Consider the following 24,152-nt stretch of genomic DNA (forward strand, 5'->3'; position numbering starts at 1 on the left):
GATGGGTATGGTGGAGAATTTGATTCAGTAGCAAGGAGAAAATATTTTGGATGCTTCTCAGTTGCAGTTTTTGCAGTTGCGACAACAAAAAATGAGAGGGAGTTGCAATGGACATGCAGAGTTGGAAGTAGTATAGCAGCATTGAAGTTTCTAAGTTTACTTAGTTTAGAAACCCTTCATGCACTTTTTCTGATTTATTCCTACCTACTTGTTATTTTACTTTAACAAGTTATTTACAAAGTAAATATTGAAAATAAACAGCAGTGCATGTTCAACATATTACAGATCAGCAACTAAAAGAAACAAGAACAAACGCACCACATGACACCAATATTTTTGGACCAATGTCCCCGGAAAAACCCAATGTGGGAAAATTGGTGCAGCTATCTGAGGGTTTTCTTATTAAGAAATATCAGAGTACAATTTGGGTGCCAAAACTGGCCTACCCAACAAAGAATTTCCTTAGCAGCTATACCTCGCAGTTTGAGAGAAATCTCCTGGCTGAAACCCCGGAAAATCCTTCTGGCAGCTCCTCAGCACAAAACTGCTCTGCGACCCCAGCGTCTACCCAAACTGGACTGCGTCAGCCCCTCTCTGTCTCACGCTGGCCCTCCGTTAGCCTTTCTAGCCCTGTGTCAGCCCCAGGAGGCCCTACGTCAACTCTGGGAGCCTTTGCGTCAGCTGCACTGGCCCCTATGGTGCTCTGCGCATCACTTGGCTGCCTCTGCGTGGCCCTGTGTGAGCCCTTGCTGGCTCTGCGTCACCCTGCTTGGCTACTGTGCTGCTCTCTCGACACAATCTTTGCCTTCTCTGTTTCTCTATACTTAAAGCCCCTCAGCTGTTCTCCCGATCACTGATTTTATCTCTCTTAGCAATCCCTGCTCTAGAGAATAGAATGACTGATCATCTGGTGTGCTCTCCAAGTGACCCTCAAGCCTCCTTTTATACTTTTCTCGTTGACATATCAATGGCCGAGATTAAGTCCCTAATCAATGGCTAAGATTAGATCTGGCTTGATCCATGTCTTTTGGACCACTCTACACAGATTCATATTAATACACATTAATATTTTATTTTCCCTAAGTTTAGACTTAGGGACTCCATTAAAAATATTAATTATTTTAATATCTCCTGATCTGTTTAGAATATGCCCAAACCCTTTCTGGGTATTGGAGATCTCATGTGTCCCAACCTATCCACCAAATTTCGTGGCTAGAGCACATTCGATGCTACCCCAAATCAACACTCCCTCTTTGCGAGGACTGTGCTCTAGCAATACTCCTCACTGAGTATTACTTTGATCATCCGGCATCAGTACCTGTGCTGATGCTAGGCCTTCCTGCCCAACATCCTCTGGACTGTTGCTTCCTGTACTGCTGCCCATCGTTCTGCCACTGCCACTGCTGCATCTGTACGACAGCTCCCTCTCCATCCATGTTGCTGCTAGTCCTTTCTCCCAGCACTGCATCTGCACTGCATCTCCTCTCATCATGTTGCATCGTGCTGCCCACTGCTGCACTGCACCTCAGTTACTGAGAAGTAACTGATCTCCCAACGGACCTCCCTGTTGGGCTAGAAACACCCACTGATGCTGAAGCTCCCTCTACCGCTAACAAGTGCTCCCTCTCTAACCTCTGTGCTGCTGCAACAACTCTCCTGCATCTCGCACCGTTGCATACCTCTTTGTGTAGTCCTGCATTGGTGCAACACTCCTGTGCCTCTCGCACTGCTGCAGCCTGCTAGCTCTGCGCTGTCTTGGGACTTGTGCACTGTAGCTCTCTCTATCGCTCCATCCGCATCCGTCTCTACCCATCCAGCGAGTCCTGCTACTCCTCATTGGGGCTCCCGTAGAAAGGTCTAATCCAAGAGGCTGGGTACCTCAAGGATCTTGCCCCTCATCCCCTGTAGTCCACCTGACTACAGCTCGATGTCTCCCCACTTCCGCTCAAGTGGCGTGTGTGCACTCATGGCACAGTCATCGTCTGTTAAAACTTCCTTCTCTGCCCGTGCTGGCACTGCCTTAGTTGTGGAAGACTCTCCCATACTCTTCTTCCTTGGACATTGGGTCGCATAATGAACCATCTCCCCACAGTGGAAGAACCTGATCTTGGAGAGATCTTTCTTCTTTTGCTTCTCTTGCTTTCCCTCAGATGCTAGGGCCATATCCTCCTCTTGCTGAACTTTGATCCCTTTGCTGCTGCTACCTGTCTTCGATTGTTGTCTGATCTCTTCCTGGCGAAGAGCTGCCCACATTTCGTCCCAAGGTAGGAGAGTCCCTTTGCCTAGGATACTCTGGACAAACACTTCCCAATATTTTGAGACAGCATTCAGGGCTGTCCTCACCATAAGCTCCTGATTTGGTGTCGCTCCTATAGCAGTCAACTGGTCTCGGATTTCATTCAGTCCTCTGAGGAAGGTGTTAATCGATTGACCCTTCTTCATTTGATACGACCTCATCTGGTTCTCGAGCAACATTTTTCTCTGCACAAAAGTATGCTGGTACAGGTTCTTGAGAGCCTCCCACATCTCAACTACCGTTTCCTTCTCGGCTATATGTGGTACCACATGATCCTTGAACCCGTCAAGGATAATGCACTTGACCCTCGCCATCGCCTCTTCGTACTTGTCGTTATCATTAGGGTCGACTGGGATAGCTATAACCTTCGAGGCGAAGTTCTTTACACGATTCTTGTCAAGCACTGATAAGATTTTGGCCTTCCTGACTGCGAAGTTCGATGCTCCGTCCAGTCTATCCTTGTCTCTTACCCCGTGTAGTGCCATGAAGCTCCTCTACTTCCCTCCTTGAAGTTCCCATCTGAGTTCCTCAACTCCTCTGAGTCTCTACTTCCCATCTGGAAGTTCTCTTCTGGAGTCCCTCTGAGTCCTGATTTCCCTCCTGGAAATCCTTTTGCCGCTTGTTGAGATGTCCCCTACTCTGATCGTTTTGTGCAACTGCACTGCTGATCCAGGTTCCTCTGCTAGAAACCCTCGGTAACAACTCCTCTGGCCTTGCTCTATTAGGTATTGTTCTGACTACAGCACCTCACTAGCTCCACTTTGCAATATTTTTGCTGCCCTTTAGAATCCAGCAACTGCCTCTCTGTGAACTGCGTCAGCCCCTCTCTGCCTCATGCTGGGTCTGTGTCAGCCGTCTGGCCCTCTGTGTTAGCAATGTTGGCCTCCTTGAGGCTCTGCGCAACTCTCGACTTCTTCTGCGTGGCTCTGGCTGGCTCTGCGTCACACTTCTTGGCTTCTGCGTTGCTAGAAAGAGCTTCTGTCACCTCGGGACAATTGTTTTCTGCTGTTATTGCTCCGCTCCGCTGATGTCTTTTATTCCTCGTGATCTGCAATCACGCTCTGATACCACGTTGAAGTTTCTAAGTTTACTTAGTTTAGAAACCCTTCATGCACTTTTTCTGATTTATTCCTACCTACTTGTTATTTTCCTTTAACAAGTTATTTACAAAGTAAATAACGAAAATAAACACCAGTGCATGCTCAACATATTACAAATCAACACCTAAAAGAAACAAGAACAAACACACCACATGACACCATTATTTTTGGACCAATGTCCCCGAAAAAACCCAATGCGGGAAAACCGATGCAACTATATGAGGGTTTTCTTATTAAGCAATATCAGAGTACAATCTGGGTGCCGAAACTGGCTTACCCAACAAAGAATTTCCTTAGCAGCTATACCTTGTAGTTTGAGAGAAATCTCCTGGCTGAAACCCCGAAAAATCCTTCCGGCAGCGCCTCAGCACAAAACTGCTCTGCAACCCCAGCGTCTGCCCAAACTGGACTGCGTCAGCCCCTCTCTGTCTCACGCTGGCCCTGTGTAAGCTTTTCTAGGCATGCGTCAGCCCCAGGAGGCCCTGCGTTAGATTTGGGAGCCTCTGCGTCAGCTGTGCTGGCCCCTCTGGTGCTCTGCGCAACACTTGGCTGCCTCTGCGTGGCCCTGCGTGAGCCCTTGCTGGCTTTGCGTCACCCTCCTTGTCTACTGCGTTGCTCTCTCGACACAATCTCTGCTTTCTCTGTTTCTCTATACTCAATGCCCCTCAGCTGCTTTCTCGATCACTGATTCTATCTCTTTTAGCAAAGCCCGCTCTAGAGAATAGAATGACTGATCATCTGGTGTGCTCTCCAAGTGACCCTCAAGCCTCCTCTTATACTTTTCTCATTGACATATCAACGACCGAGATTAAGTCCCTAATCAACGGCTAAGATTAGATCTGGTTTGATCCATGTCTTTTGGACCACTCTAACACAGATTCATATTAATACACTTTAATATTTTATTTTCCCTAAGTTTAGACTTAGGGACTCCATTAAAAATATTAATTATTTTAATATCTCCTGATTTGTTTAGAATCTGCCCAAACCCTTTCTGGGTATTAGAGATCTCATGTGCCCCAACCTCTCCACCAAATTTCATGGCTAGAGCACATCCGATGCTACCCCAAATCAACAAGCAGTGTCAACAGCAGCAAGGATGTAGCTTCAGAGTTGCGCAATTATTGGTGGGCAGTGGCAGGTAGTCATAGTGGTAAGAAATAAACATCGTGACAGAGGGTGATACAGAGACAGGGTGTTGTGACAGTGGTGTAGCACTAGAACACCTTCTTCGCTAAGAGGGAGTGTTAGTTTTTGTAGCATTAGAGGTGTTCTAGTCTCGAAACTTTGTGGAGAGGCTAAAACACAGTTGTTCTCCATAACCTAGAAATCATTTCTGGAAATTCCACCTAGAGGTATCTCAATTAGATTATTTGCCTATTTTTAAATATTTCTGAAGTCTAAACTTAAAGAAAGTGGTTAATTAATCAGTATTAATTGAGAAATGTGAGAATCATCTAGAAACTCACACAGATCGATCCAGACATGATCTCAACCATTAATTAAGGTTTAATCTTAGCTGTTGGAATTCCAATTGGAGATAATAAGAGGAGGTCAATGGGTAGATGGATGACACAATAGTGCAGATACTCAGTTGCCCAAGTAGTTCAACTTTTCCAGTAGTAGAGATCCAGTAGAGGAGATTGAGCCAAAGGGTGAGTAGCAAGTGGCAAAGGAGGGCAACAACATTTCCGGAGGAAGTTTTCTAGTTTCGGAAGAGGCAGTGAGAGGGAGTGTGAAATTGCCAAAGGGTCTACGCAAGGACTGCATAGGCATAGTAGCAGAACAACTCCATCCAGCCAGAGGAACTAGTGATTCAAAAGTTGGAGGCCAGGATCTTAGTCAGATGAGGCAGTGAGTCAATTACAGAGCCAAAGAGAGACAAAGTTATGGGTTTCAGAGTTTTCTAGAGGCAACTGCAGTTGTGTCTGCGCAAGCTCTATGCATAGGTTGATGCAAAAGGATTTAATTGAGGCTGAGGAGGCAGTTCCAGGGACAGAAATCAGCTGTGGGGTGAGGAAAATTCCTCACAATAATTTTGCCAGTATTTCTCCTAGATTGGATTGCTAGTAGAGCATCCAAATTATTGTACTCAGAATTTTGTTGCTACATAATAATATAAACGCTCATACAATTGCACTGGTTTTCCCACATTGGGTTTTTCTGGCGACTTTTGTCCAAAATAACAGATTCAATTTATGTGTGTGCTAGCGTATTTCGTAGTTCCTATTTTACTTCCACAATATTTTATTTTGTGAAGAAATTGCAGTGTGAATATTTTGTGATTTTGTTGTAAACAAAATAAATTGCATAATTAATTTTCAATTAGGAGAAATAATTCCAATTACTTCATTTCAAGGAATTTTTACAATAGGGACTTCATTGCTCATAAAGACTTCATCAAATAACCCTCACATCAAGGATATGCCTCCTGCACAAGGTTATATTAGGGCTCCAAAGACTGCCCTCTTAATAGTTTATCTTCTTATTCACTATACTAGGGAATCCATAAACAGTTCCAAACTTCTTCACTTCAGGATAACCCTCTTAGCCGCACCTCTGTTCAACACCTTCAGTATTAGCCTTGGCCTAATACACCATCGAACAACTCTCATAGCTTGATGCACTGCAACCCTAACACATTCAACAAATCTATTCATTTAGGCCTTCTTTGGATGACTCAGCATCCCTTCCTTCATGTGCTAAATAAAGCCATTTAACCCAACTTCTGTGCAATCTTCAACATGGCTATCTTGCTTAGAAGAGGCCCTAAATAGGGCACATAAACCACTGTCGTAAACCCTTTAATATAGACCTTCCAACCAACACTTCCCTCCAATAAATCTGCTCTACGCTGACCCTTTCTTTCCTTCACTGTATTACCCTTATACTCTTCCCTTTAGGTACTTCTGTACAATACTAGGGACTAGTTTTCGGCCCACTTCAAGAAAAACATAGATACATGACCTCTGTGCAAGATACTCATAATCTGCGGCTTAAGTCATAGGAATATATCTTTTTGTTAGGCTCTTGACCCTATATCCCACACATATAAAATTAGAGCAAAGTTTCCAGCCCATTGAACAAAATTTATAAGCGCTGTGCACCACAGAAGGAAGCCCTAACTAGGGCATGAATCAATAATAGAAAATGACCTCCAAACATGCCAAACAAACCTCAAATCTAGGTCTGAATTTCACAGGGATAAGCTTCCACAAATATGAGCTAACTTGATCTTCATTTCACACTTGATCTAGACCATCCTTTCTCCAAATTTGTCCCTCTTTTGGATTTGTGGCTCCTGAGGTATTCGACCTTCACGTGGGCATATTTTTCTTAAAGAAAGATGGTCATGTGGATGTGTTCAAATGATCTTGTCTCACCTCTTCTTATAGTATTCTATGAGGGGAACGTCTAGCCCTCAAGGGGCATTACCTAAGCCCAAGCCGACTTGAACTTTCTTGAAAAAACTGCAACTATCATATGAAATGAGATTCCTTCCATTTGATTTAGCCATATCCTGATGCCCTAGGTTCCCCTTAGTCCACCAAGGGTGCCCCTCATGCATCCATGAATAAAATATTTTCTCCACTTGGTTTCGTGCCCAGAACTTTGGGTGCAAAACCTATGTCTTGGGTACGCTGCCCTCAAAGCCCTTTTGTGGGTGAACTCATCACAAACCCAGTACCCTAGGGTTGTGGGAGTACTTCCCAAACTACACAAATCAACGCTCCCTCTTAGCGATGGAAGTACTTCAACCACTCGGAAGTATTTCGTCATCATTGTTGGCAACACTAGCCCAATCTATGGTGTTCACCACTGCAACATACCTTATAGAATGAACCACACTCTTCTCGGTAGTGTCTTTGCCTCGATCTCGTTAGAACCTGAAGATTCAAACATCCATAAAGCGTCTCCCTCTGAAGCTAGACTCCCTCTAAGTCTACACAACCTCCGTTGTCTCACACTGCTACTGAAATTGCTACTGAAATGGTGTCCTTCCAAGGTCAGTCCGAGTCGTGGTTGAATACTGGGCATCACCACCACCGCAACATAGCTCAGCAAGTGATCTCAACCTCTTGGGTCAAATACTTGTTAATTTTAGATAACAATGATATGTTCTTTGCATAAAACAATTTACTTCAATGTTCCTTTAGCAGCCCAATGACAAATTCCAATTATATCCAGTAGAAATCACATTAATCCATACACTTATATCGATAGCTTTGCTCTGCTGGACCATGAAGTAATAATGAAGAAGAAGTGATCGAGAGTGTATTATACCACTCTCCACTGACTAAAGTCAGTCCTTGATCCCAGATCAAGTTGTTGAACACCATGCATCCTAGTCATAGGGAGTACGGTAGTACACGATGCATCCATCGGTAGTGCTATGGTCCCTAACCAACTTTTCCCAACTCATTGGTCAGAGGAGTGGTACTTCCCATGAGTCCCAGACTCTATGGGTAGGATGTGTGTCGGGGTAACAACAGGAGATGGTGAACTACTCATCCTGCTCATATGCCATAGGAGAAGGTGAACCACTCATCCTATGCATATGTCAATCGTAGGGGAAGGTTAACTACTCACCCTACATACATGTGTTTGGGTAGGGGAAGGTGAATCACTCACCCTACACACATGTCAACCATAATGGGGTATCACAGGCGAAGGTGAACCACTGACCCTGTATCCAGCGCACTACTAGGGGAAGGTGAACCACTCACCCTATGGTCGCTCATAGCTCCAAGAAGTACCCCACACCCCTAGGAGCTCCCAGAGCTTTGTGTTCAACTCATACGAGACCCTCATAAGAGGGATGTTCCATGACTCAAGGTCTCTCTCGGAAGGTCAAGAATTTGACCTTTCCAAGAGGCTTCGTGAGAATATCTGCAACTTGCTCATCTGTCCTGATGTGATGGAGCCTAATTGCTCCCCGTTGTACCATATCCCGGATAAATGGTACGTGATATCAATGTTCTTGGAGCGATCGTGGAACACAGGATTTTCTGATAGACAAATCCCACTCTAGTTGTCGCAGAAGATTGCGGTGGTATCTAGCACGTGCTCAAATATCTCACTGAAGAGCTTCCTCAACCAGACTGCTTCATAACAGGCCATACTCGCAGCAATGTATTCGACCTTGGTGGTGCTTAGTTTAACCGATTTCTGCTTCCTGCTCATCTAAGATATTGAAGCAAACCCCAAAGAGAAGCAACACCCAGACGTGCTATTATGATCCACCACACTGCCAGCCCAATCAACATCTGTATCTCCATGTAGTTTCATATCCCCGACATTATGTCTTAGTCCATAGTGGATTGTGCCTCAGAGATATCTCAAGAGATTCTTGGCAGCGATCCAATGAATGTGATGAGGCTCGACCATATATTGACTCAACGTGTTCACAACGAAGCATATGTCAGAACGTGAGTTGACCAAGAACATCAGTGCCCCCACAAGTTGACAATACTCGGTAGGGTTTGCCAATTCGGGCCCAACAACACTTCCGCATAGCTTCTTAATGTTGAGTTCCATCAGAATAGTCACAAACTTGTAGTCCACCATCCCACATCTCTCAAGTAGCTTCACTATATATTTTCCTTGAGAAAGGAAAATCTCACCTGGCTTTTGCTAGACCTCCAACCCTAGGAAATAATGCATCAGTCCTAGGTCCTTCATCTCGAACTCGGAAGCCAACTCCCTCTTGCATTGATGAATGAGAGGGTCATCACCTTTCAGAAAGAGATCATTGACATAAAGGCCTAGAATGAGAGGTCTGTCCTGTTCAACCTTGAAGTAAGGGTTCGGGTCAAGATCACTTCTCGTAAATCCCAACTTCATAAGATAGCTATCGATCCTCTCATACCAAGCCCTAGGGGCTTGCTTCAACCCATAGAGGGCTTTCTTCAACCTGCATACATGTGTCTCACGATCTTGAACCTCGAACCCCTCGGGTTGTTCCACATATACTTCCTCCTTAAGAGAACCATGCAAGAAGGCAGTTTTGACATCCATCTGATGAATGTTCCATCCTTGCGAGGCAACAAGGGCTATGATCGAACGAATGGTAGTATATCGGGCAACTGGTGTAAATATCTCATCATAGTCTACTCCTTCCTTTTGAGAGAAGCCTCGAGCTACAAATCTTGCCTTGAATTTCTCAGCACTCCCATCAGGTCCATGTTTGATCTTGTAGAGCCATTTCGATGTGACCATTGACCTGTCCTTGGGTCTAGGAACCACATCCCAGGCATCATTCTTCATGATCGACTCATACTCTTTGTTCATCGCATTTTTCCAAACCCGTTTCTTTACGGCTTCTTCGAATGTACAAGGCTCAGATTGTACAATGGTTACTCATGGCAGCTAATTATGCTTGGTACCCATTCAGCTTCTTGCTTTCACGAAATGTCCCCCTCGGTGCAATGTGTTTCTCGACATCTTCAAGAGTATCTTTAAGCCACAAAGGCCTCTTTCTTGTAGTAGAGGGCTCACTAGGAGGTGGATCAATGGGATCCATCGGACCTTCAACATCGGGCATTGATTCATCGGACGAAGATTCATCCTTCTTTTCTGCATCAACATCATCATTGGCCTTCCTAGGAATAGGAAGATGTTGAATCTTTCTAATTAAAAATCCTAATTTTAATTAACTATACATCATGACTTAATTCCACTTCCCTTTGACCAGGCACATAGATTCTATATGCCTTCAAAGTTTCACTGCAGCCCATAAATGTTCGTTTCTTCCAAGATGCATCTAGTTTGTTTCTTTTATTTTTTGGCACATGAAAGTATATGTGACAACCAAAAATTCTAAAATGAGAAACATCAGGTTTCTTGTTGGTGAATACTTCTTCAGGTGTCTTGAAGTCCAAAGCTTGATGTGGGCATTGATTTTGGACATACACAACGGTGTTGGTAGCTTCTTTCCATAAGAACTTCGTAAGACCTTGATCATGAAACATAGCTCGGGTGGCTTCTATGATAGTACGATTCTTCCTTTTCTGCAACACCATTTTGTTCTGGAGTATAAGCGGTGGTAGTTTCCTTCTTAATGCCAACTTCTCTACAATAGTCTTTGAATTCATTAGACTCATATTCAGTCCCATTATTGGTCCTCAATATTTTGATCTTCTTCCTTGTTTGATTTTCGACCAAGGATTTGAAGAGGAGGAACCATTTGAATACTTCGTTCTTCTTATTTAAGAAATAGATCCATGTCTTGTGAGAGAAGTCATCCACAAAAATGGCATAATACAAATATCCACCCAAAGATGTCACATGCAACATACCTGATATATCAAAATGGACCAATTGAAGAATATCAGTGGTTTGAGTCTCACTTGAGGAGAACGGTCCCCTTGTATGTTTTCCAGCTTCACATCCCTGACAGACACCGTCATGATTTAAGTCAACATTGGTCAAACTGTCCCCAAACACCACGATTTCTGAGCCAATAAATGTGGCCTCCTAAAATCAAACTTCTAGCACAAAAATAGAGGTCAATGCTCGTCAAATCACCCAAAGTCAACGCTGGTCAATGCCCCGAAATCTGCGACCTTTTTCACCCAGAAAAAATCAGCCTCTTGCCACATGTGCGTTTCCTCATTTGGACAACATCTCATCACATATTCTTCTCTCTCTTGATTGGGTTGTATAGCATTGGAGGCATCTCTCTTTCTTCGCACATGTGGGAGAGAGAGCTGCCACACGTGCGAAGAAAGATAGATGTCTCCAATGCTATACAACCCAATCAAGAGAGAGAAGAATATGTGATGAGATGTTGTCCAAATGAGGAAAAGGTCTGTCCTATTTATACAATTCGTTGAGCGTGAAGAGACACATCCATTGGGCTTCATGAGCCTACATTTGACTGTGGCCGACCTTCACATTTTGTCCATAAGAGAAATAAATTCATAACTCCATTTCTGCCTATCAGAATGCGATGGTCTTTATATCAAAATTGTACCTCTTTGAAAGAGGAATCCAATGCAATAATCATCTCCATCATATGAGCTGTCCTAAGGTGGAAATTGGCCCTAGTTTCCAATTTTAACAATACCTCACTTACACATGACTCCAATATCAGATGCAACTTTGCGACCCAATGAAAACACTAACCTGCCATCATCTCGTCCTTCACATGGAGCCAACTCATCCATGCCAAAGCATCCTTTGAGCAATCCCAACTATCCATGATAAGTCATCGAAAGTCCATGATATGCAACCTGCCCTACAACAAACTATTGTTCACCATGTTCTCCACCAATCCACCAAAACTCCCAGCCTATCTCCCCGCCTAGCCAGTTGAGACCACATCTCCATGTCCTGAGCTGAACCTTCTGCTCCATGCTCTAGGCAATTCCACAACTCCCTTTGAGCTACTTCATTATGCACACTCTAATCCACTGTCCCTTCAAAGTAGCTTTGATACTATCTTGAGTTTTCCACGACACTTTAGCTATAGGCTATGTCTAAGAATACGATCATAAACACACTGGGATACCACAATACAAGGACTTTGCATAATGAAAAACTTATATCAGTGAATTGACTTAGTGCACAATACAATTTCTAACCCAAAACTTGTTATATTACAAATATTAATACAACAAACGTAGGGCTCCTGTACTAGGGATCATGGCGCTTACAATTAGCCATGATACAAGGACAACTATGTTTTGGAGTCAACAACTTATGACTACCAATCTTTCCCTGAACAAAGTATACTTGACCTACTTATTGAAAGAACGCTCAGACCTGCCCTTTCAGTCCACATAACTTGAACACATCTGGCAGGACCTTTGCCACCTCTTCTGCTACTCACAAGACTTCTGCAACTTCAGAATGCTTGCATCTTCAGCTGCTCAAACTGCCACTATCAGTCTTCTAGATGCTTCTAGAATGACGGAACATAGGCTCGTAGATCTACTCTCCAGCAACCCTCCTGCTCCTCCAAGAATGGTCAACTCTTAAGGTCTTCAACGCAACTACCCTCTGGCACTGATAAGGCTCCTCCAATGTCACTGCTCATAGGGACTTCCAAATCTGCCCTCTTATCAGTGATTTGCACCAACAAATCCCTGAACTAAGGCATCACCCAAATCTTCCTTGTATTAATAGTTCGACTCTTCAAACCTACTGATCATGAAGACTTCATCAACCAGCCCTCACATCAAGGATATGCCTCCTGCACATGTTGATCTTAGGGCTCCAAAGACTGCCCTCTTAATAGTGACAAGACTGCTTCTTATTCGTTGTACTAGGCCATCCTCAAATACTTACAAACATCTTCAGTTCAGGACAACCCTGTTAGTAGCACCTTTGCTCAACACCTTGAGTATTAGCCTTGGCCTAATACACCACAAAACAGCTCACAAACCTTGAGCGCTGCAACCCTACCACAGTCAACAAACCTAGTCATTTAGGCCTTCTTTCGATGACTCAGCATCCCTTCCTCCATGCACTGAAAATAGCCAATTAGCCAGACTTCTGTGCAATCTTCAATGTGGCTATCCTACATAGAAGAGGTCCTATCTAGGGAACACAAATTGTTGTCCTAAACCCTTTAGTATAGACCTTCCAACAAGCACTTTCCTCCAATAAATCTGTTCCACGCCATCCCTTTCTTTTCTTCACTGTATTACCCTTATACTCTGCCCTTTAACTCACACTTCTGTACAATACTAGGAACTAGTTTTCAGCTCACTTCAGGACATACATATGTATAGGACCTCTACGCAAGATACTCAGAATCCACGACTTAACTCACATGCATATGTCTCCTTCTTAGGGTCTCTGCCCTCTATCCCCCACACAGAAAATTAGAGCAAGGCTTCCAGACCTCTGAACAGACATTACAAGGGCTGCGTGCCACAAAAGAAAGCCCTAACTAGGGCATGAATCAATAACAGAAAGTGACCCCCAAACATGCCAAACAAGCCTCGAATCTAGGGCTGAATTTCACAGGGATAAGCTTCCACAAATCAGAGCTAACTCAACCTTCATTTCATACTTGAACTAGACTGTCCTTGCTCCAAATCGTCCCTCTTTTGGATCTGCGGCTCCTGAGGTATTCGATCTCCACTTGGGCAGATTTGTCTTGAGGAAAGATGCTCATATGTATGTTTTCAAATGATCCTGTCTGACCTCTTCTTATAGCATTCTATGAGGGTAATGTCTAGCCCTCAAGGGGCATGAGTTAAACCCAAACCGACTTGAACTTTCTAGGCAAAACCCCAACTATCATAAGAAATGAGATTCATTCCATTTGATTTAGTGACATCATGATGTTGTAGGTGCCCCTTAGTCCATCAAGGGTGCCCTCATGCATCAATAAATAAAATAACATTTTCTCCACTTGGTTTCGTACCCACAACTTTGGGTACAAAACCCATCTCTTGGGTACACTGCCCACAAAGCCCTTTTGTGGGTCATCTCCTCACAAACCCAGTACCCTAGGGTTGTGGGAGTGCCCCCCAAGCTATACAAATCAACACATCCAAACGTTCCAAGTGTGCCTATGCCATTTAGGGCTTAACATGCTCCCTTTGAATGCCCAACACTGCTCTAATACAAGGTGTCCTCTCCAACAAGCAACCAACCTCCATGTGCACACTAGATGAGGAAGTTACCAATACGGTTTAGGACTCCAACACTCTAACAAAAAATGTGACATAAGCACTCATGCAAGTTCTCCATGTAGTAATCAATGAGTGACCCACCTCTCACATGCATATCCATCATGATGTGACCAAGGGTCATCCATATACCATGCACCCCACATTACATGAAGTACCCCCCAGCATGGTGTAAGCACTCTCCGAGTAATCTCAGAAGCTAACTAACCACCTTTTTTGTTTAGATATTTTAACTGTCTATCCTAATTAAATTGTAATATTGACTCTAAGTACTATATTTACTTTCTTAATCATTTGTTCCCTTCTTTTGCATTTTAAGTTTTAACCTATGCCATAATAGTATGTGACTTGCACATGATCTTATGTAGCTATTCAATGGCTTCTAAGAGAAGCAACATACTTTTAGAAAAAACAACAAATCATTGCCAGACAATAGAGAGCATATTTCCTTTTTCTAAGTAAGGTTTCATAATATTTATAATAAAAAAATGAATATTAAAAGTTAATTTCGTGAGTCTTTTGGCAACTGTGTTTCATTATTAATTTGATTCATGTAATTGCAACACTTATTTTATAATTATGATAATCACAAGTTAAATGGAATATCTTTCAGGGTCTTCTTTCTGGATGCTCTGCTGGTGGTTTGGCATCTTTTCTACATTGTGATAATTTCAAAGAGCTTTTTGGTAGACATGCCAAAGTCAAATGCCTTGGAGATGCTGGATTTTTCATGGATATGTAAGGACATTAATTCATTTTTTTGCATATTTCTATTCCTAGATTATTATTTACCATCTTGCAGCCAATGATTCCATTGAACAATATCAATTAAAATAGATGCAGTAAAAAAGCTATCACTTGGAGATTGATTTTCTTCATTCAAAGTGTGCACTGATGATTAAACACTGATGATTAAATTAGGACATTGTCTATTACTCACTGATGCGTCCCTGGTCTTGTTGCAGCGAAATCTAGCAGGTCTTTTACAGGGGTAACCTACAAGGAAAGTACTAGATGGAATGACAACAATAACATAGTGGCCCACTGTCACCACATCCACTACCCCCTACTCTTTATGGATTTTCATCAATGGGAGGAGTCCTGGTATGTAGGTCACCCACAAGAGATGTTCTATGCTTAGAGGTTTAAGGTGACACAATAGGCTTCTAAAGGACGGTTCAACTTTTGCACAAGGTTCACAATTAGAAGAGGTAATTCGTTTCCCTTAGAGAGGCCAAGCTAAGGCATGCTTGACCTAGGGCTTGATTAATGGCATATAAAATGGAATGGTCCAAGGTCAAGGTACCAAGAAAAGGTTTCCAACATTGTATTCCGGTAAGACAATGGCACATGAAACCTTCAAGAAGCTCTCAAGTTGAAGCTTAACCAAACTAGGTTTTCTCCTAGGGCAAAATAGCTAGGGCAAGAGAAATTATGGAGAAAAACAAAAGGATTAGCCACCAAGAGGAATGATTTTGAGGCAACCACTACTATTCTTGATGTTGAATCCTTCCAATGCCAAAAATATCTCTTAGGAAATTTTACACTAGGCCCTAATTGAGGTTGCATACCTTTGAGAGGGCCGAAATAAGAGAGAGAAAATGTGCAAAATTTAAGTTGTGGGTAAGATAAAGGTTGATCACTTATTAGACAAGGCCAATGCCTAGTCCTTGGGTTGGTGGAGTCTATGGGATTGATAGATTAGCCAAGTCTTGCAGAGGACTAAGCGTATTTTGATGCCCTGGAGCAAAATCCTAACTATTACCTTTGTGAGTGATCAAAATTCTGTCCATAAAGCATACTTGATTTTGCAGTCCTAAGATTGCTTATTATCTCCAAATATTTCTTGATAATGGTTATAAGATTTTTGTTACTTGATTCAGCCAGGCCATTACCCTGAGGATAGTAGTTAGATGAATGAGATAATACAATGCCATACTTAAAACAAAAAGATGAAAATTCAGTGGAACTAAAAGCTTTGGCATTGTCGGTAGTGATCTTGGCTGGGACACCAAATCTAGTAATGATTTGATTTTCAATAAAGTCCATAATGACCTTTTCAGTGGCATTCTTAGTAGGAATGCCTTCAACCCATTTTGTAAAGTAATCAGTAGCAGCCAAAATCCATGAGTAGCCATTGCTAGAATTTTCATGGAATTTCCCTATGAAATCTAGACCCCAATGCTGAAAAGGTGCCTCCACAACCAGAGGTTGTAGCGGTAGGGAAGCTAGCATTTGTTTCCCAGTGAATAGTTGACAGGCTTGGCAACTTCTAACAAATTTATGCACATCAACAAAGATTGAAGGCCAATAATAGCCAACTCTAAGAATTTTGTGAGCAGTAGTTCTGGCAGCATAATGACCACCACAAAATCCCGAATGAAACTCAAAAATTAATTTTTTGGACTCGACTTCATTAACACACCTAAGTATTATACCCTCAGGATTTCTCCATACGAGGTTATCCTTCATAAGGCAATACTTAGTTGCTTTTAATCTAAGGGCTCTTCTTCTATGAGCGATTAAATGGTTAGGACATGTAAGATTCAACAAGTAATAAATGATATCCTTGTACCACTCATGCTCTCCTAATATTTGCAGCTCAGGTGAAGATGAATCATTAAGACAAATCAAACCAAGAACTTTCTCATTTCCTTCAGTCAACATTTAAGCCAATCCTTGACCTTTGACAAACTTGGTGGGTCTAATCTCCAAGTCATATTCTTGGATTTTAATAACCCACCTACCTAGCATGAGTCCCTAAGCAATTAGTATGAGTTAACATATCTTTAACAACAGAATGTGGAATGAAAGCAATGATTTTAGAATAACCCACATACGTCTTGAAATGCTTAAGAGACTTGGCCAGGGCATAGGACTGCTTTTCCATGGTAGTGTAATTCGATTCCGAGTTCTGAAGAGCTCTACTTATGAAAGCAATAGGCTGTTCGTGACCTTCCTTATATTTCTATAATAAGACACCAGCAATGGTATCTTTAGAAGCGAAAGAGAAAATCATGAAATGCTTTGAATAGTTAGGACTAACTAACACAGGAGCTTTGGCAATAATACCCTTGATTTCCTGAAAGGCCTTTTTGCTGTCTTCTTTCCATAAAAAAATTACATCCTTCTTCAGAAGACTTTGAATGGGCTTGGCTACTTCTGCATATTTTGGAATAAACCTTCTAAGAACATTTGTTTTTCCAAGGAAAGATTGAAGGGACTTAATATTATGGGGAAGAGGAATCTTTTGGATTGCCTCAACTCTTTCAGGATCAATTTTGATCCCATCTTTGGAAATGATGTGACCAAGTAATTTCCCTTCAGTTACTGCAAAAACAGACTTATCCGGATTCAAGGAAATCCCAAACTCTCAACACTTGTCAAAAACTTGCCTAAGATGACCTATATGACTGATAAAATCCTTGGAGAAAACTGTAAGATCATCCTAATAAATTTCAATAATTTTTCTGATTAAATCCTTAAAGTCATAGTCCATGGCCCTTTGAAAAGTAGCCCTATCATTGGTTAATCCAAACTGCATTCTGATATATTCAAATGTACCCCATTGTGTTGTGAAAGTAGTTTTGTGCCGATCTTCTTTCTTAACCCATACTTGATTTTACCCAGAAAAACCATCTAGTATTGACATCATTCCTGAACTAGTTACTCTTCACAACATGGTCTCCATGTTTGGAAAAGGGTAATTATCCTTCATACATGCTAGATTAAGGTTCCTAAAGTCAACACAAAGTCTAATCATTCCATTTTTCTTTCTAACAATCACCAGGTTCGAACACCATGTCAAATGCCTAGTTTGCGCAATAATGCTGGCTGCAAGCATCTTTGAAAGCTCTTTCTAGACTAAAGGAGCCAACTTAGGATTTATTTTCCTAAGCTTTTGATGGAAAGGTTTAGCATTTTCATCTTTCAAAGGGATAGTGTGCTCCATGACATCTTCCCTATAACCCTTTAATTCATCATAAGAAAAAGCTAAAACATCCCGATATTCATGAAGTAAATTGGTTAACTTCTTCCTTTCTTCATCATTAGTACCCTTACCAATTTTGACAATTTTGGGATCACTAGAGGTACCAATGTTTACTTCAATGAATTCGCCAGGATCCATTTTATTTTCCTCTTTCGTCCTTGTAGCATCATGCCTGTCAAAGTGCTGTTCTAAACTAACAACATTCCTCGGAGTAGGATTTACAATATCTTCATGATCATTAGATCCATCCTCCTTTGAATTTATCTGAAAACTTTCAAATTCATCCAAATTATCAAGAAAACGAATCACTTGCTTTTCATCATTAAAAACTTGCCAATGCTCTAAATTATCTGGAACAGAAGGTCTAAAAATAATTTCCATTTTTATTTTATCCTTTATTAACTCATCTGATCACTGCAAAGTAGAAGCTGCTATAGCAAGTTCATTTGCCAGACTATTATGCTCTCTTGGGATAGCTTCAAGGTCAAGGGCATCAAAGTATTCCATAGTATCTCATACAACGTTTCGATAATTCTTCAACCTTTGATTTTTACATGTAATTTTTTTTTTTTTTTTTTTTTTTTTTTTAATTTGCATGATAACTAAGTCAAAATCTCTCTTGATACTAAGTTGCTTAACTCTTAAAACCTTTGCCAACTCTAGACCCGACAACAAAGCTTCATATTTAGCAACATTGTTGGTTGCTTCGAATTCCAATCTGTAGGCAATTTTGAAAACAAAACCAAGGGGATATTTTAATACTATTCCAACACCTTTACATGCCTAGATGAAGCACTGTCAAAATACATGTACCATACTTTTATCTTTCAAATTACCCATTTTCTCATCAACCTTGACCTTTGGGGAATTATAGAATTAGACAAGATAACATAATTCCCAAGGCTTGTGTGTTCCTTTATTATTTCATTGTGGGGACTCTTAGGATCTTCAACATGGAATCTCCTTTCAGGCTCTCTATTGAGTCTAACAAATCCATCACCTCTAGGAGAAGGGATCATAGCATATGACCAATTCATCTGAATGCTTCCTCCTAGATCAGAGGCCCATTTTCTAGATAATAGCATACCCCAAGCATCAGGCACATCAAGAACAACAATGTCCATAACAATCATAATGTCAGGGTAGACAGATAGGTGCACTTGCAAGTCCTTAATCAACCCATGCACTTCAATCTTCTTAGAATCCATGGCACATATGTTGTAATAAGGCCTAGAAATTCTTAAGTTAAGTTGTTCCATAACTCTCTTGGTCATAACACAAGCCGAAGCACCAGAGTCTAACATGCAGTTATACAATCTATATCCATTCACAAGCAAAGTAATAAAGAAAGGTTGATGTTCTTTATTATCCGAGTCCATACTTTGTAAATATATAGGAACATACCGATAGACAACCTTAGGAGCCCATGTCTGAGCAACATTGATATGATGACCTTCAATGGAACTTAATAACTTGGCCTTTTGGGAGGGAATCTTCATTATTTCGGTGACAGGAACCAAAATTTTTGAATTATTCAACCATCCTCCCAAATCAATATTTAATCCAGAGCTTGACCCAGGGTTGAAACTTCAAGAATTAATTTGATTATCATTTTGATCCTTATTTCTCCTTTCACAGATCAGCCCTTTATCTTTAGCGATTTCCAAGACTTGCTTTGGTGAAGGCTTTTCACCAAATAATTTAACTAACTCATCCTTCTCATGACCAAAGTTATGGATACTATAGGAAGATGTAAAAGGTCTAATTTCTTGACTATGCTTTTTAACTTCTACCCAATTTTCCTGAGACATGATATTCTTTACCAACAACATTGACTTGATTATTTGTCCCAAACATTCCACTATCAACGATTCTCCAAATAGTGGGACAAACTTCATGAAAAGCATCACATGCCCTACAATAAGGCAGAGCCTCATTCACTTGATTTGCAGATTCAAGTGGATTGGGAGGTCTCTGCTCACTAGATTGGCCTTTTCTCTGCCAAATATTATTGCTTCTTTTTATTGTTATTCCTAGGTTGGAAATTTTGTGCTTGAGCTCTTTCCATTTGGATCAACCTAGACTGCAAAGTACTTATTTCCTTAGCATGGTTAGAGATTAATTTTTCTTGGTTAAGCTCCATGCTTTCAAGTTTCTGTAACAACTTTTGCATAGGATCATCATCAAACTCTTTAACTTTTTTACCCTTAGGCTCTTTTAATTTAGTTGCAGCCCTATCAAAGCCAGGAATTTCAGACTTCCCCGATGCCATTTTATCCTTTTCCAACTCTTCTGCTAAAGCTTGGCAAACTTTATAATCACCAGTGTTAGCTCGTCTTTGTTGAAGAATCTAGGGCAATTAGGTGTAGAATGATTCTTCGAGACTAGATAACAATTTGTGAAGTCTTTTTACAATTTGTCTTTTGTTAGCTTAATCTTCTTCTTCTCTTATTAATGCGTGTGTGTGTGCTTCATTAAACTGCTATCAAAACATAAAACAAGAACACAAGATGTTGGCTCTCTGCCAGGGCCAAAACCTCTCTTCTCTTGAGAGGAAAACCCTTCGGTAAGATTTTCTCTTATTGAAGCTTCTTTCTTGATCAATGCCAAACCCTAGATTCTTGACTAGAAGATCCTCCAAGCACAAGTCAAGTCCTTCCTTCTCTTTGCACTATGTTTCCCCGACACTTTGTCTACCTCCTTCCTGCACTTCATCCTTGTTCCGGCACTTCGTTCTTCCTTCCATTGTAAGTAAATCTTCTAGAAGAGATACTTTTACTTAGTGATATCCTTCACCTAAGGATATTCATTCCTTCTCTTGATCATCCAAGTTCCTTCTTGATGTATGGTGGTAGGCTTAGTGTGACAACACTGCAGCCCTAATTCTCGCACATGTGAGAGGTACCCTAGAGAATTAGGGTCCTTTTCCTTCGCTAGAGAGATAGGCTTCTTCGCTTGACTTGGGAGGCCTTGTAGGCCTAGTTTCAAACCCAACCAACACTAATTCATGAACTGTTTGATCCTACTGTCATACCCGCAGACTTACCCTCCTCTTCTTCGCATGTGTGACTGTTTCTAGCCCTAGAAACAATCCTCTTCACTTCAGCCTTCTTCCTCCTTCCTTCGCTTGTCTTGGAGACCCTTTAGACTAGGCTTTCCCTTCTCTTTTTCGACTACTTCCCTTCGCTGATTTCAGAGATATTTCAGTGCGTTATAATGCAGTGGGAAACCTCTATTTATAGAGGTCTGTCCCTCCTTTTAGGCCGAATAGAACGCTGACATATTAACTGTTTGTAGGCCGACTTGTTATGCAAACTTCGAATGGTTTCTTTGGTGGTGGAACATGCTTGAAGGAGCTTCTTTGATGGTGCCTTTGCATAGGAGGAGACTTGACTTTGCTTGGAGGTATTCTCTTAACCCTAATACATAATCATTCATGGTGTCACATGCCCTTAATGCCATCAAAATTTCCTTTTGACTATTTGACTCACCTATAACAATTAAAATGTGCTAGACCCATTTCAATGAGCAAGAAACTCTTTGATATATATTATAAAAATAATATTTCTTTTCTTGAATAAGTACAAATATCAAAAGTACATTTATGAAGACCGAACCTAGTTACATTTCCTTCAGCACTCCCTCTTAACTAGGGAGGTATTCATACAATATTACAAGGTGTTTGACTATTATCAATTTCTAAAGAATTCACATAAGAGAAATCGGATTTGCAATCCATCTGTTATAGCATCATATCAGTCAACATTGTCATAGTGCAAGGCCTTGACTAACAACTCCATCTCTTCATGAGATCATGAGCTACAATGCTGGTTTGACCAATGATTTATAGACACCTTCATCATTGTCTTTCAAGGTACATACCTAGTGGGGTGTTCTTTGAGTATGACCTTCTAGGACTATTCTTATCTTGGGTTGCCAACCCTCATAGAATATCGGTCCTCTTGCCTACTCTTGTCTTGGATGCCCTACACATCCTCAAAGAGTATCAGATGCCAGATTATTACCTAATTCTCCCATACTTTCTTCCCAAGTGAAGAAAAGAATGTTGTGTCTATCTAGTGTCTACATTTCCATTCATGGCCTTCATCTAGATTTACAACTGTTAGTCTTGGTCTAGTGCATGACCCATGAAATGGAAAAACACAATTGTCACTGCTTTGTAATCAGGGGTGATCCAAAACTCCCTTTTGATCAGGGACTTGTCAGAGCTCCCTCTTAATTAGGGAGTCTTTCATTCATCAGCAACTTCTTCTTCGTGGGTCCTTCAGCTGCTTGATCTCCTTCCTTTCTTTGATGTCATGAAGTCTTTGTTCGAACTTCTTCTAGGTAGGGCACCATCCATCGATCACTTTCCTTCTTGGTTTGTCATGTCATTGCTTCCTTCGTGGAAAGTGGCTTTCTTGCCATACATAAGGTTTTCTTTTCATCTGGCTACTCCTTTGTCATCTGTCCATGCTTTAGAATACTCTTCTCATGGATGCTTTGTTGTACTTGCTTGTTTACATGCTTCGACCTAGTAGCCCATCATGACTTCATCCTGATATTGCTTCAACATTGCTTTTTCTTTTGCTGGATGGCTTCTTCATCACGACATCTTCGTAGAGTAGAATCAATTATCTGCATCTTTTATATCTCCAAGGCCTTCATAAGTGTCAAGGGTCCTTCCTTTGTCAGAGTTGTCCTACCTTCTTCGGGAGATATCTTCAAAGTATCTTGTCAGATAGTGATTCTCGATGATCATGGTGTTCTTCACATGCTTGATCTCTTTCTTCATTTGCTTCTTCTTAGATAGATGGGTCAACCATCTTATGCTTCTTGTGAGAGCATTTCTTCATTGCTTGCTTCCTGGACTAGTCAACATTTCTTCTTGCTTCTTAGTCAGCAATCTTATACTCCTTATGTGAGCATATTCTTTTGTTGACCTTCATTGCAATGTAGTACATGCCTTCGAGCATGTCCTTGGTGAAAGAGATTCTTTCATACTTGATCATGTTATAGAACTATTCCCATGACCCAATAATATACAAATGCTAACATGACTAAAATTTAATGCATACATAACTCATCTTGATTCTCCTTTGATCATCTTAGCTTCATTTGGTTGTCCTTGGTGTGGGCCTTGTTGCTTCATCTTAGCTTGCCTGCATATCATCCTTTTCTTGAATCCCATGAATGGAATTCCCAATGAGACATCTGCTTCTTATTCATGAATCGTCTTTTGAAGATTTTATCATAGGATCTTGAAGACCCTTGCCTTCAAATGTTTCTTTCCTTTTGATGATGGAGGTCTTCTAAGATTCTTATTCATGATCAAATTTTCTTTCACAGTGGATGAGGTCGTATTCTAGGTATGCTCCTTCTACATGAATTTCTTGAGCTATACCTATCATGCCCCTATATTCTACAAGATATTTCTAACCATGCATTTTCTTCTCATTATAAATGCTACTTCTTCATGATTATCTAGAACTCTATGTACTTCATGCTTCTAGATTCTAGAAGATGTTTCTAGTCATGCAATTTTTTATACATGCTCCTATCCTACTGAAAACCTGGAAGGAAGACTTGAAGTAAAGAGTTTGACTTAGTCATAGTAGAGATCTGGAGGATCTTCCTCTTTCTACTTCTTTTCTTCTTTCTATTGAAATTTCTAATTCTGACACGTTAGAAATCCCTATTGCATTATCTGGTTTAATTTCTCCTACTTGTTTATTCCATTAACAAGTTATTTATAAATATAAATACCTAAAATAAACACAAATGCAACCTTCACAAATATACAAATCAACAACTAAAATAACTGAGACAAACACACAAGGGACACCGTTATTTTTGGACAATCGTCCCCGGAAAAACCCAACTCGGGAAAACCAGTGCAGCAGATATGAGGGTTTTATTATTATGCAGTTTCTGAGTACAACTAAGGTGCCAGAAATGGCTCACCCAACAAAGATTTTCCTTGGCAGTAGTACCTCTCCTCAGAGACAAATATTTCGCCTGATCAGGTTCCGGATGATTGATCCCACGGCAACTACGGCAGTTTCTCAGCTGGACAACGAAAGCTGCTCCAAACTTCTCCAATGCTCCATGTCACTCTC

The 24,152-nt window shown here is 41.2% G+C and overlaps 1 protein-coding gene across 2 annotated transcripts in view; it reads left to right on the forward strand.

Annotated features, from left to right (window-relative positions):
- Positions 1-24,152, forward strand: part of LOC149150150 (pectin acetylesterase 8-like) — a 390,610-nt gene that overhangs the window by 214,299 nt on the left and 152,159 nt on the right. For both annotated transcript variants that reach the window (XM_089445213.1, XM_089445212.1), the window contains one exon: positions 14,656-14,780. In XM_089445213.1, the coding sequence (XP_089301339.1) occupies positions 14,656-14,780 (125 nt within the window). The remainder of the gene's footprint in view (positions 1-14,655; positions 14,781-24,152) is intronic.

Source organism: Pinus tabuliformis, chromosome 9 (genome assembly GCF_031772625.1).
Source record: "Pinus tabuliformis cultivar Carrire ecotype Pingquan chromosome 9, CPIR1, whole genome shotgun sequence".
NCBI classification, from domain to species: domain Eukaryota; kingdom Viridiplantae; phylum Streptophyta; class Pinopsida; order Pinales; family Pinaceae; genus Pinus; species Pinus tabuliformis.